This window comes from Tympanuchus pallidicinctus, unplaced genomic scaffold (assembly GCF_026119805.1).
Source record: "Tympanuchus pallidicinctus isolate F22 unplaced genomic scaffold, pur_lepc_1.0 scaffold4, whole genome shotgun sequence".
Classification (NCBI taxonomy): domain Eukaryota; kingdom Metazoa; phylum Chordata; class Aves; order Galliformes; family Phasianidae; genus Tympanuchus; species Tympanuchus pallidicinctus.
This window is the reverse complement of record NW_026294758.1, coordinates 43,346,564-43,359,274: the sequence shown is the minus strand read 5'-3', so window position 1 is coordinate 43,359,274 and position 12,711 is coordinate 43,346,564. Positions and strand designations below refer to the sequence as shown.

The 12,711-nt window shown below is 37.4% G+C and overlaps 1 protein-coding gene across 10 annotated transcripts in view; it reads right to left on the bottom strand.

The window, feature by feature from the left end:
- MPDZ (multiple PDZ domain crumbs cell polarity complex component) overlaps positions 1-12,711 on the bottom strand; it is a 105,898-nt gene that overhangs the window by 57,660 nt on the left and 35,527 nt on the right. For all 10 annotated transcript variants that reach the window (XM_052700733.1, XM_052700735.1, XM_052700736.1 and 7 more), the window contains 7 exons: positions 12,366-12,561; positions 10,735-10,824; positions 8,670-8,749; positions 6,804-6,950; positions 5,894-6,061; positions 4,762-4,944; positions 256-465 (listed from right to left, as the gene is read on the bottom strand). In XM_052700733.1, coding sequence (XP_052556693.1) covers positions 256-465; positions 4,762-4,944; positions 5,894-6,061; positions 6,804-6,950; positions 8,670-8,749; positions 10,735-10,824; positions 12,366-12,561 — 1,074 coding nt within the window. The remainder of the gene's footprint in view (positions 1-255; positions 466-4,761; positions 4,945-5,893; positions 6,062-6,803; positions 6,951-8,669; positions 8,750-10,734; positions 10,825-12,365; positions 12,562-12,711) is intronic.

Sequence of the window (12,711 nt, the reverse complement as noted above, 5' to 3'; positions counted from 1 at the left end):
CCCTAAAAGACTGTGCTGACCATAAGATACTTCACAGTTTTATTAGCTAGAAGACCCCACATACTAGGTCCTGCTTCACCATACCATCCATAAACTACACAGGCCAGTCCTAACTGCAGGAAAAAAAAAAAGAATCTGCATTTTTCTGCGTCACCCAGCTGTATTCCAAAGCACATCAAGTGTATACAGAAAACAGGATCATTATATACCAGCTAAATGTCAGGAAAAGTACCCATAAAATTCCCAAATTCTTACAGGCAGAGGTTTGGCAACTCCTATTTTAACTGTTCCTGCTGGGGCTCCTTTCAGTGCTTGTACTGCTTCTTCTAGGCTGCCATTTTCCAAGCTGATATCATTGACAAACATAAGTCGATCTCCAGGAGAAAGTCTGCCATCTTGCTCAGCCACACCACCAGGAACTAATGAGCGAATTAGAATTATAGTTTTTGAAGGGTCAACAGGATCCTAATGAAGTAAAAAAGAAGAAAGACATTTCATTTTATTTAATCCTTTTTGTCTTGGTAAGACAATTCCTATGCATATATTCTTAATGACTGCCAGCACATCTCTGCTCTAGATTAACCCTCTGCAGAAGTACAGATCTCAGTCCATGCTACCTATACATTCATGCCTCCTCTTACTTACCATTCTTAATTATGAAAGCTATTACTTTTTTCTAGGTGCTGTTTCATCACAGAGTGCAGCCTGCACTGCAACAAGTAATCAAACCTAAAAATGCAAATAATTCCTACTGCAATGACACTGCAGATTTCATCCTCTCTTATACTCAGCAGTCTGTAAATACAGCAATACAGTGCAAACTGGGGAAATGTTCACATATGCTCTTTAGTGGAACAAAGGGCTCATTTCAAAAATCACCTTGTATTTCACTGCACCAGATCTCAATCAGCTAGAAAAGCACTTGTAAAGACTAAAGTGCTTGTGCACGCCTAAAACAAAGCGAAGCTCTCTATCTAAAAAACAAAGCAAAAACCAAACCAGAACAAAAACCCACAAACTTTATTAAAATTCCCATCCTCCAATGCACTTTTTTTTACAAACAAACTAACACTGAGCTCTAATAATGTGAAGGTATGATTCTGATATAACAATTATAACAGGTGCAGAAATGTGTGTAATTCTTATAGAACTATATTGACAAGGAAAACCAGTAGCTGTTAAAACTTCACAGAATCACAGAATTGTAGGGGTTGGAAGGGACCTCTAGAGATCATAGAATCCAGTTCTCAGCCCATCTCACTGCCCACTCATCTATCCCACACTTTCTCGGCTTTGACACCAGAATGTTGTAGAACAGTATCCAAAGCCTTGCTGAAGTCAAAGCAGGCAACATCCACTGCTATGCAGATAACATCCACTGCTTCAAACAATTCAGTTGCAGGCACAGAAAAGCCATGAGAAATGTAATACTGTACAAGCTTTACTGATAACAAAGGAAAGAGAAAAGCAAACACCCACAAACTGGGAAGCAACTGCAGTAATTTTCCACGCCAAAATGCCAATTCCAAAAAGGACATACACCATAAAAGCAGCATCCCAAACTGCAGAATTTAGAAACTGCTGAAAGCAAAAGTGAAAGAGAAAGTGAAGGATGGAAGCAAGGGTGGTCTGGAGGGAAGGAAGCTAAGACCACCCCTGATAATTTGGGGAAACTAATGCAGTAAGGAAAATAGCATGGCGTAATGAAATGCTTTATAAGTTTATATACAAGTAGATGTTATGTTTGGACTTGAACACTGATAGATTCATCTACACTTTAAAGACTATCTCTAATGCAATTTGAGATGACATTGCACATCATATTTTTTGAAAAACCAAACAAGAAAAATTTCCATTGTTTTTCTTTTCTGATTCTTACACCCCTCAAGTTCTTCCTGGGGTAAAGAATGTAAACTTTCCCAAAGGCCTGTCGTTGTATAAAACATGATAAATATATGAGCATAAATATAGCCCTGATTAAAGTCAACATTCATTGAAAATTTATTAAAAATATGTGATGGATAAAGCAAAAAATAAACAGAAACCTTACTGCTAATTTAGCTTATTGTTCACACTACTAGATGGAAACAGAACTTTTACTGACAAACTGAAATGAAAGATGAAACCTCATCTCACAGGTGAGAACACAGGATAAATCACAGCTATTATAAATAGACAAAAAAACGAAGGTAAGTATGTTTCAGAAAGCCATGGAGTCCTGTATGATATAATAAAACTCAAACATGCAAAATATGTACAAATTAAGGTATATCCAACAACCTTTAAAAAGCACAATGCTTTAAATAACCACATAGGCAATGACAGTTTGTGCCTATACTTCAGAAGAGACTGAAGCAAAAGTATGTTTTGCTTTGTGCTGATACACATTCCAAATACTCAAGCTCAGCTGTGGAGTCTCGCTGCAGAGCATTAAGAATAACACACTAAACCATAACCTCCATATACTTAGATACTTGACAATTCCTACATATTTCAAATTAAGAAAACTCCTGTTCTTCACATTTACCTGCATGCAAATGCAAAATATTGATGAGGCATAGTTTAAGCTATGTTTAAACTATAGTTTTCTAAGGAGTGCACCACAGGAATAACTTCTACCTACTAGTGATCTCACATTGTGCTTTTCATCAATTACAAGACCCAGCAGAGACCTGTTAGAACATAAAACACCCTGGCAAAAGCCTACCCTGGCCAGAAGAAAAGTTACTTAACTCTGCTGAGAAATTAAAAAATATTCACAGTGACAACGGAAACAGAGGTGAGACATTTGTTAGAAGCTGACCAGATGCAAACAGGAGACAGACATGCAGCTGTTCTGATACAGGGATATAAGAATCACAGCTTGAGATGACTGGGAATTTTGAAGTCAAGCACAAAACTAATGAGGACACCTAGGCACATCCTAGATAGACAGCAGCTAAGCGTGGGATTTCAGAATTACAGTCCTATATTTTAGTAAATCCTGCTTTAAGCATTTAAGTCCTTTATTGGATCTTACTCTAAGCAAGGGCACCCTCACTGCAGATGCAAAATTCATGGCAAGATGCCTGAATATTCTAAGACATCATCACAACTGAAGCACATCAGAGGATCAACTTTCTCAAGATACTAGTATTTTACTCATTTATTTTTCAGGATAAATCATTAGCATTTGAACCTGTAAAATCATAAAGTCATACACTGGTTGGGGTTGGAAGGAACTCTTAAAAACCACCTAGTTCTATTCCCCAGCAGGGACTTTTTCCACTGGAAAAATGGACGCTTCAGTTGCCCAAAGACTCTCAAATCTGACTTTTTACACTTGCAATGATGAAGTATCCACAACTTCTTTAGTCAACCTGTTCCAGAGTCATAGCACTCTCATGAAAAATTTCTTCCCTTACAGTCAATCTAGTTCCACCTTCTTTCACACTGAAACAGTAGACACTTTCAGTGTATATCCTGCTAAAAAGTCTCTGTATTGTGGTGAAGCCACAATAAAACTTCACCAGAGACTGTGAAGAAGCCAGGAAGACTTAGCTATGTTGATGTTCTGTGCATTTCCTACACATGGGGATTAAGACCTCTTTTTCTTATGGAGCTGCCTGTCCTGCTCTCCTTTATCCCTGAGGGCAGTTCATTTCTCAGGGACTCCTAAAAACTGATTTTTTAGACAGATGGAAATTCACTCCTAAAATTCAAGGTCTTCATTTTACTCTTCACCTGGCCCGTATCTCTCAGGATCATGAATTCCACAAGGGCATGATCGCTGCAGCCCAAGCAGTCACCTACCCTCACCTCTTTATTTCATCAGCATCAGTAAGTGTCAGGTCTAGGAGAGCTGCTCCTCTGATGGGGCCATATATCTCTTGGCTTAAGAAGCTACCCGAGAGTCTCCTAGACTGCTCAACAGCTGGCTGTACTGCTTTTGCAGCAGATATCAGAGTGACCGAGGTACTATAGCAGGATCAGAGCATGCAAGCACAATGCCTCCTGCAGCTGATTAACCATACTTCATCAGCAGACTCCACTTGATCAGGCAGTGTGTAGCAAACTCCAACTATGCAGTCTCCTTGTTTGGATTTGCCCCTAATATTTATTCACAGCTTCTCAACAAGCTCATATCTGTTCTTCAAAGACAACTCTGTGCAGTCAATCCATTTTTAACGCAGAGGGCAAAACCCCCACCTCTCCTTCTTTCCTTGCCTATCTTGAACAATTTATAGCCATTGAAAACAATGCTGCCATTGTGTGACCCACTCCACCAATTTCCAGTGATCACGATTAGATGATAGCTTTCTAACTGCACAGCAGCTTCAAATTCCTCCTGCTCTTCACCTATACTACATGCATTGGTATGGAGGCACTTCATCTGCACTACTGACTTTCCTTTTTTTTCCTAACTCATTTGAGTCACTTTACACATTACTCTGCTGATTCCTAATTCCTCAGCAGCCCCTGGCAACTCCCTGTTACTCAAAACTCTCATTATTTTTCAAATTCAAAGCTCTCCTTCTAATTTTGGCCAGCTTGTTGGAAAAGTTTTTCCAGACTTAGTCAGATGAACTCCATCATTAGTTGTAATACAATAAAAGAAATAAGCAGTGTAGCTAGTAAGATGCTTGCCAGTAGGGACAGCAATTTAGCTTTACTGTATTGATTTCCATTAACATTTACCACTAAAACACTTGTTTACATCATACTGTGAGATGCAAATAATATATTTTGTTTCACACTCACAGAAAAAGGTATAAAAGTTACCTGGTAGTCCAATATGCTGAATCCAAGTCCCGTGCTTCCTTTCTCCAGCTCAGTATGCTGTACTTCTGCTTCCCACATTGTGAAAGAAGAGTTCTGTATTTCTTCTATGCTCTGAGCTGTAGAAGTTTCCAAAGCTGTTTCTTCTGTGTTCGAAGAGCCAGTGAATTCAAGATCTATATGAGCCTGTTAAAACACAGTAAACATTACACAACTGTGAACTTGCTGAAAACATTCACAGAGAAAGAAGATAACTTTTCTCAAAACAATGAGAAAGTACAAACATTCTGTAGAGAAAGAAAACAAGCCTGATTATGTCTAGTACAGAATTAATACTTTTGAAACAAATTATCGAGCTGCAAATATACGACAGGACTCCCCAGTAAAATTATTTACAAAATGGAATTTCTGTCAAATAAATTCAGAAAATCTTGTTAGTATATACGGGCTCAAATACAAAGAAAATATCTGTTATTAAATGATATGCCTATAAACAGGCTTCAACCAAAACATCGCAGCACTGAGTGAGAACATTTGCAAAAAAAAAAAAAAAAAAAGGACATACACGGAAACACATGTACATACATACACACATGTATATACATCTTTCTTTGATTTCATAACAAAGCTCTGCAAAAACCAACTGAATGTTTTGACTTGTCCAGAAGTCAGAATTTCTGCCTTTCCTTCACATCAGTTTTGTTGTTTTGTTATACTGAAAGCTGTTTCTACATGTTTATCACATCAAATTGTGTAGAGCTTTTAACTTAGGAGTGACAGAAGCTTGCCAGCCATGAAGTGCACATTCATTTCTACTCAACACAACCCAGAACTTGTGTTGAGTTCAAAACCATATGAAATATAATCAGACTATAAAAAAGCCCATCTGTAGAAAGAAATCAAAGTAACCTGGGTAGATAGCTCTGCGTCCTTAATGGCTTCTGCACATGGCCTACCAGTATGTACATCCTCTGGCTGACCAAACATACAGTTTGCTTTTTTCTGTTTATTTGGTTCCAAGACGTAAAATATTAAAGAGGTATTTCTAATCTTATAAAAGACCTCCTCATGCTTTTCTTCAAGGAAACAGTCTTTCTCTTAGGATTTTTTTTTTATTTTTTCTTTTTTTAAATACCTTTTCTGCGAGCTGAACCTCAGATAGACTTAGGCTCTCCAGTACTTCTGTGTGACTGACAGAGGGAGCCACTGGCCGGCAGCACACCATTGTCACCTTAATTGGCAGTTCTTTCAAGATATTGACTACATCCTTGTGGTTTTCTCCAAGCAGAGAGATCTCATTCACCTCAAGAAATGAAGAATGCACAGTGTTTAGTAGAAGTACAGTGAACAAACATGAAAAAAAAACAGAAAAACATAAACCAATGACCTAATTATTTTAAAATTATTCATACACACTTTTTACAAAAAGCTCAAATGGACATTTTCAACCCTCAGCGTCTACTCAGTTTGGAGTTCAGAACAAGCCACCAAGACACGTTTTGAGCTGGAGAGGCTTATAAATTGTGGGATGCCATCTTACAAACACCACATACTCTGTCACTTCATAGAACCTGAGTAAAGCATGTAACATACACACATGAAAACAAACAACACTAGCTGACTTGCATGAAAACAGGTATATTAACCACGAAAACATACGGATCATGTTGATTTCTCCCAGTCACGCAACGCAAACTCACATCTTCATTCTAAGAAAATAATTTAGAAAAGGAAACAAACCACTGTTTTACTCTCTTCACTGTAAAGGGATATTTCTAGTAAGCTTAAATGTTTTTGCTAGATATTCTCCTTTCTTGGCTTTCAGTTTAATCTGAAAAAAATCAGCTGTGAGCTGAGATATGCAACTAAGCACATGTAAAATAAAATGCATAAGAACATGTGAAGTAACTGCTGAAACAACTCTGGTTATGGCTGGTATGAAGTGTAAATATGCTACATTCCCAAACTTGTAACCAGTGAGAAGCAAATAATTTCTCAAAAATCCTACTAAAAGCAGACCAAGAAAAAGTAGAATTTTTTCTTACTTCCAGAAGCTCATCGCCACTGAACAGTTTGCCACTTCGTCCAACTGGCCCCTCTGGTAAGATTGATCTAATGAAATGATGTCCCACTGTAGCTTCAAGGCTTATTCCTAGTCCACTGCTTTCACTGAATTTGCTAACCACAGCAACCTAAGAGATTAAAAAAAAAGAAAAGGTTGCTTTGGACAAATTTGCAGCTATATCCATAACTTTCAGATGCCGTTTACATACAGGGAAATCATTACTTCAGAAAAGAGAAACTAGAAATATTGCAATTTTTAATGCAGACTTTTAGACTGCAAGAACATGTACGCTTCTTAGCTTAGGTCTTTCAACAACACTGTTGAAAAACAGTAGCAACAGATTAAAAGAAAGAATCCAAACTTTCCAATACAATAAAAGCACTGAGAGGGCAAAAAAAATCCACAAGATTAAAATTGAAATCTATAGGCCACATTCAGTGAAGTTTATGCAATCACAAGCTACTAGATTACTGCAGTAAGCAAACTATCATTATACATTCACAGAGTGTAATCCAGGAATCGTGACAAATAAAAACCTATTTGGCATAAAATAACTATATTGCCTAATGTGTGGATAAGAAGTGAGCACCACAGACACATTCTTTAACCTGCCTTTATGTGGTGATTTAGATTCTGAGGCAAAAATTAGAAGAAAAAACCAAAAGAATACAAATTGAAAGAGAGTCCAATTCAATGTGATTCACGAAAAACAGGAAGAGGCTCTGCATAGTCAAATTTGCATTTGTATAACAATAGGAAAAACGCTTGGATCACATGAGAGTCCTGCAGTAAAAACTGCAGCTTTAATCACATACATTACTTCAGCACATGCAAGTGTATGCAACAACAAAGTATCTAATTGTACATATTTTTGCAGAGACTACTTCAAAATTATACGCTGACGTGATTAAGTTCTAAACTCAGATACTGTGTTCCAGCTGTACGTGCACAAATATCCTAGGCATTATTTATATCATTATACTGAACAATTCATTCACGATGAAGAACTGGCTAGGAGATTTCAAGATCTAGTTTGAATTTTGTCTGACAAGGAAGCACTGAAATTTACCTCCAATACTGCTTTTTGTCTAATACACATTACCCTCACGAAGGCAGGAAATGTGTGAAACAATAGCCATTGTAACCTAAGATACTTGTGATTATTTGTCTTAGTTTCAGCTGGAGCAGAATCGTTTTCTTCAGTGTCTGATACGATGCTATCTTTTGGTTCTAGGAGAAAAACAATGTTGATAACACACCAATGCTTATAATTTGCTAAGCAGCACTGTACAGAGCCAAGGCCATCCTGAGGAAACAGCCAAAGGAGCTGGAAGGGAACAGAATTAGGACTGCTGACTTAATCTGGTCAAAGGGGTATTCTGTACCACATGATTTCATGCAGAAGGAGTTTTGAAGGGAGTGGGAATTCATCTCTCTTCTGCTGCTTTGGGGCTAGCTGGGCATTGGTCAGAGAGTGTGAGCAATTGCTTGCGTATCACTTGTTATATACATTCATATAATTGTCACAATTGTTATCCTTTTCCTTTTCTCTATCTTAGCAAATAGTTTATTTTTCTCAATCCATGAGTTCTACTTTGCTTTTTCGGGTATCTCCCACATTATACTGGGAAGGGGGTAGAAGGGTACAAGTAAACAACTGTGTGGTGCTCAGTCACCTGTTAAACCAAAACATTACTTTACTAACATCACTATATAAATATATATATATATATATGGAAAATAAAAGCATCTTTACAGATTAAGGGACACGTGTATAATTTTTTTAAAAGGAATACATTATACACATATTAACAAGGACAGTTAATAACAATTACAGTTTACTTACCACTATTTCATAATTTGACCCCATTATCCTCTGCCATTTTGCCTTCATAGCTGCTTCTTCTGTAGCACTCAGCTGGAAATCTATAAGTTATATTTCAGATTACTAAGACAAAAACTAAAATGTTCTGTTTATTTCAATCACTGCTAAGGCAGATAGATAAAGCACCATGCAAGACTGCACAATCAATCCATGATGCCAGCTCTCTCCTAAATATCACTAAAATCTTGACATGCTTTGTCTCATTGAGTTTAGGCTTGCCAGTGGGAAAACTTGCAGAACTGTGGCAAATAATTTGCAACATGCACAACTTGCAACATCCCAGCCCCCAAAACTGAATGTAATTTGAAAGATGAAGTTCAACCAAAACATTTGTCTTAAATGGCTGGGAAGAAAGGAAACATTTAAATTAACCCCAGTGTTCAGAAAGACAAGCAGACACAAAGTAAATGAAAGTTACACACATGCCTCAAACGTCTGTTCAGTCAGACTTTATGTGGGCTGATCAGACCGATTCAGTGGGATGGCTGAAATATTTACAGATGTGATGCTAAATCCTGTTCCTTTTGGACAGACCCTATGTTTTATACAGAGTAACCAAGGAAGAAGTTTTCAAATAAAATCTGTTATTTTCAGAAGTGTAAGCATGACTGCTAAAGATCTTTTAAACATGTAGGCCTTAGAGTGCAGTGAAAGAACATGTGGCAGCTTTCATTATTATTTTTTTCATTACATTCACTTAGGACCACCCATATGAAAATAAGTAACTAGCTAAGTATTCACTAAAGAGCAACAATGAAATCACTACTGGAATGGAAGGAGGAGAGAAGAATCACCATGCTACCAAAAATACAGTGACAGGCTAAACGGAACAATGCAGCAGCTCTTAAACTGAGTGAAAGTTTATCTGCAAGCTGAAAAAACAGGGAAATTATTTTCTCCTGCTTATTTTTTCCTCATTCAAACTGCTTATATTCTACGGCAGGAAATAAGCAAAGGAACAGACAAACAAGAGCCAGTATTTAGATTAAGCAGTACAGCAGATTTAATGGAACTCTACACACTCACGGTCCTCAGCCCATGCTGTGCATACAGTCAAGCAGTCAAACTCTTTAGGGCTGAATGCTCACCGGAAGCAAAGACTAGAATCTTCATTAAAAGATTAAGGTCTGAAGTCACAGTGACTTTCCATAAGAATTTGAAGTGATTAACAGCCTCAGTGTCATAAATCTAAACAGAGCTCAGGAATATTAATAAAAATAAAGCCAGCTGCAAAGGTGCTACATATGACAGTACTTCCTCCAAAGCAGAGACCTTGAAGTATCTAAGAAAAGGCCTTAAAAATAAATTCTTCAGCTACCCAGAAAAATGGAAAGCAGAAGTTGTAGGAAGATACACAAAAAATATCTACTAAAAAAATCATATGGGTGGATGTTTTTCAGCTTCTCTCAAAGTTCTGGATATAAGAAAATGTCAGAAAGTACATCACAGCTGTCTCAATCTGAAAAACATATGCCCCCAAGTGAAATGCAGCAAAGTGCCTAAACTGTGAAAAGAAAGTAGCACTACAAAATAAGAACTTCCACACAAGGTATGGGAAAAAGCTTTATCAGTACTTCAGAACTGACTGAATTTAAATGCTATCACTGAACATAGATTGAAATGAATACAAGCTTGGGACTCTGTGAGATGCAAACTTAACAGAAGAGGATAAAGTCTCCAAAAGGCATTTTAGGGAATAAGTGAAAAAGATGAATGAAGAAGTTCAAGTAGAAACGTACAAATAGACTAAAACAAGAGATAAATATGTAGCCAAAGTAGAATGTTTCAGGTGACAATTTTTGATAAATGTCATTGTTTTCAGACATATGTAGTAGCAGTTGTCAAAGCATTTGACTTACGGCACTTAAGAGCACACAAGCAGTACACATTTTCGTGTGTGGTTAATTTCTAGATGTACACGCTCAGTTTCATAGCATGCATGCCAAAAAGACACACAAAACACTGGGTCTTAATATAAATATAGTCAAGTGCATTTTTACAGAACAAAATACCAAACACTGGGAACCTGTTTCTTGCTCTTTCATGTCCTCTCTGACATTTACTGCACTGCCACTGCATGGCTGCGATGGAGATCCCTGTTCTGTTTCACTGTTATCTGGAAAAAGAAGAGAAGGAATTTTGAGCTATTTTATGCATTCATCACTTTCATGGATATGCCTAGGGCAGTGACTTCAGACCAGAGAATCCAGTGTCTGCAAATAGAACATGGCATGAAGGGCCCAGAAGGAACACTGTATTTTAAAGGTATTTTATCTTTTGTTCATCTTTTGCCTTCTCTTTGTGTCCCTTTCTACCACTCCTACCACCTTATGTTGTTTTTTGTTCGTTTCTCTCCTTTCTCTCATGAAGCACAGGAAGCTGATACTGAAAAATTAAAATGGTATAGACTTGAGGAATGTAATACTTCACAGTTGACAATGTTCTCACTTTTAAAAAAATCTCTCCTGCTATAGAATTCTGTTAGGTATGCTGCTGTCTGTCAGCTGTCTTGAACAACTTCTGGACTGGAGAAACAGCACTTTCTAAGCATTTCCTCTCTAATTTCTGCTAAAGGTAGGAATGAGCAGATGCCATACAGAGAATACATTAATAGATCTTTCAAAACCTTATGCAAGTTTTGTATTATGCTTCAGATTATGAGTTGTAGTATATGTCTACTGATATCATCCCACAGCGTAAGTAGCTGAAAAGAATCCATTTATCATCCAGCCTCCATATAGATGCTCTATTCAAACACACGGACTTTCATGATCTGGCACCTGTACTTCAAGATACGCACAGTGTAAGATTAAGCTTCACAAATTACATCTCATCATGAGCAAAAATAGTATTTGCCATGCCTTCTGAACTTTGTACACAAACATAATTAATGACCTATCAGATTACTAATAACTTTTAAGCCACTCCTGTCATAACTAAGATTCTTACACAGACATGGAAGAGTAAAAGGAAACAAGACTCATTTTTCCCAATGTGGAGAGTATCTCTGCTTTCTTTCCAACACTGCTACCACCCTTTCACATGAATAAAACACTACCTTCCTACTTAGTATTCAAAGATTTACAGGATCTAAGCCTTAAAGAACTTCATCTCATAGCAAAGTGCAGAACTTTCAATATTTACTTTGAAAATGTAACAAATAATATCACTGTTTCTAAAAGATTAATGAATCTGCAACAGATCAAATTTTCACTCCTTTAGAGCACCAGGAACAGCAACCGAGTGCAGCGTCTGATGCACAGACTCGGATGTGAATGATCGAAATTGTTTATTACAAGTTCTCATATCACTTCTCTACCTTCACAAGTTTTCCTTTTCTAGCTTTCCCATCCACCCCTACAACTTTCCCATCCATCTTTACATATCAACAGGACATTCTACAAAACACTCTTCAACCTCGACACAGCTCTTCAACTTCACACAGGCACTTATCCTATCAGACCCGTGAGACTTTCTTTCTTCTCCTAGACGTGTCCTTGGTTCTCATGCTGTTTATCTTGCTCCACAGCTTCTGCTCTGGACAGTTTTTCCTGTCTTCCCACAACCAAGAATTAATTTAGTCAACTTTATTCCCAGTTTGTAATTAAGAAGAAAAATATTTCAAGCCAGATTTAAAGTAAAGCCAATTTTAATTACCTTTGGCTGTGCTACTGTCCACTGTTTGTAACATTAAGTCCCTTTCAACAGCAGAATTGAAGTCCTCCTGGGGTTGAATACAGTTCTCCTGTTTAGGCCCTCTTCTGACCAAAGTGAGCTGAACTGTTTGTCCAGTGTGTCGCAAAACATCAACTGCTTGTTGGTTAGTAAAACCCTGAAGATTTGTTCCATCTACCTGCAGAATGAAATAGCAGAAAGATATAAAGTGTCCAGAGTAAAGCAATACTTTCAGTGCTCAGCATCAGAATACAAAGCAAGCAGAACAAAAACCTGCAAGACATAACAAAGGTTCAATACACTAACCACTTTCACTTGAACACTCATT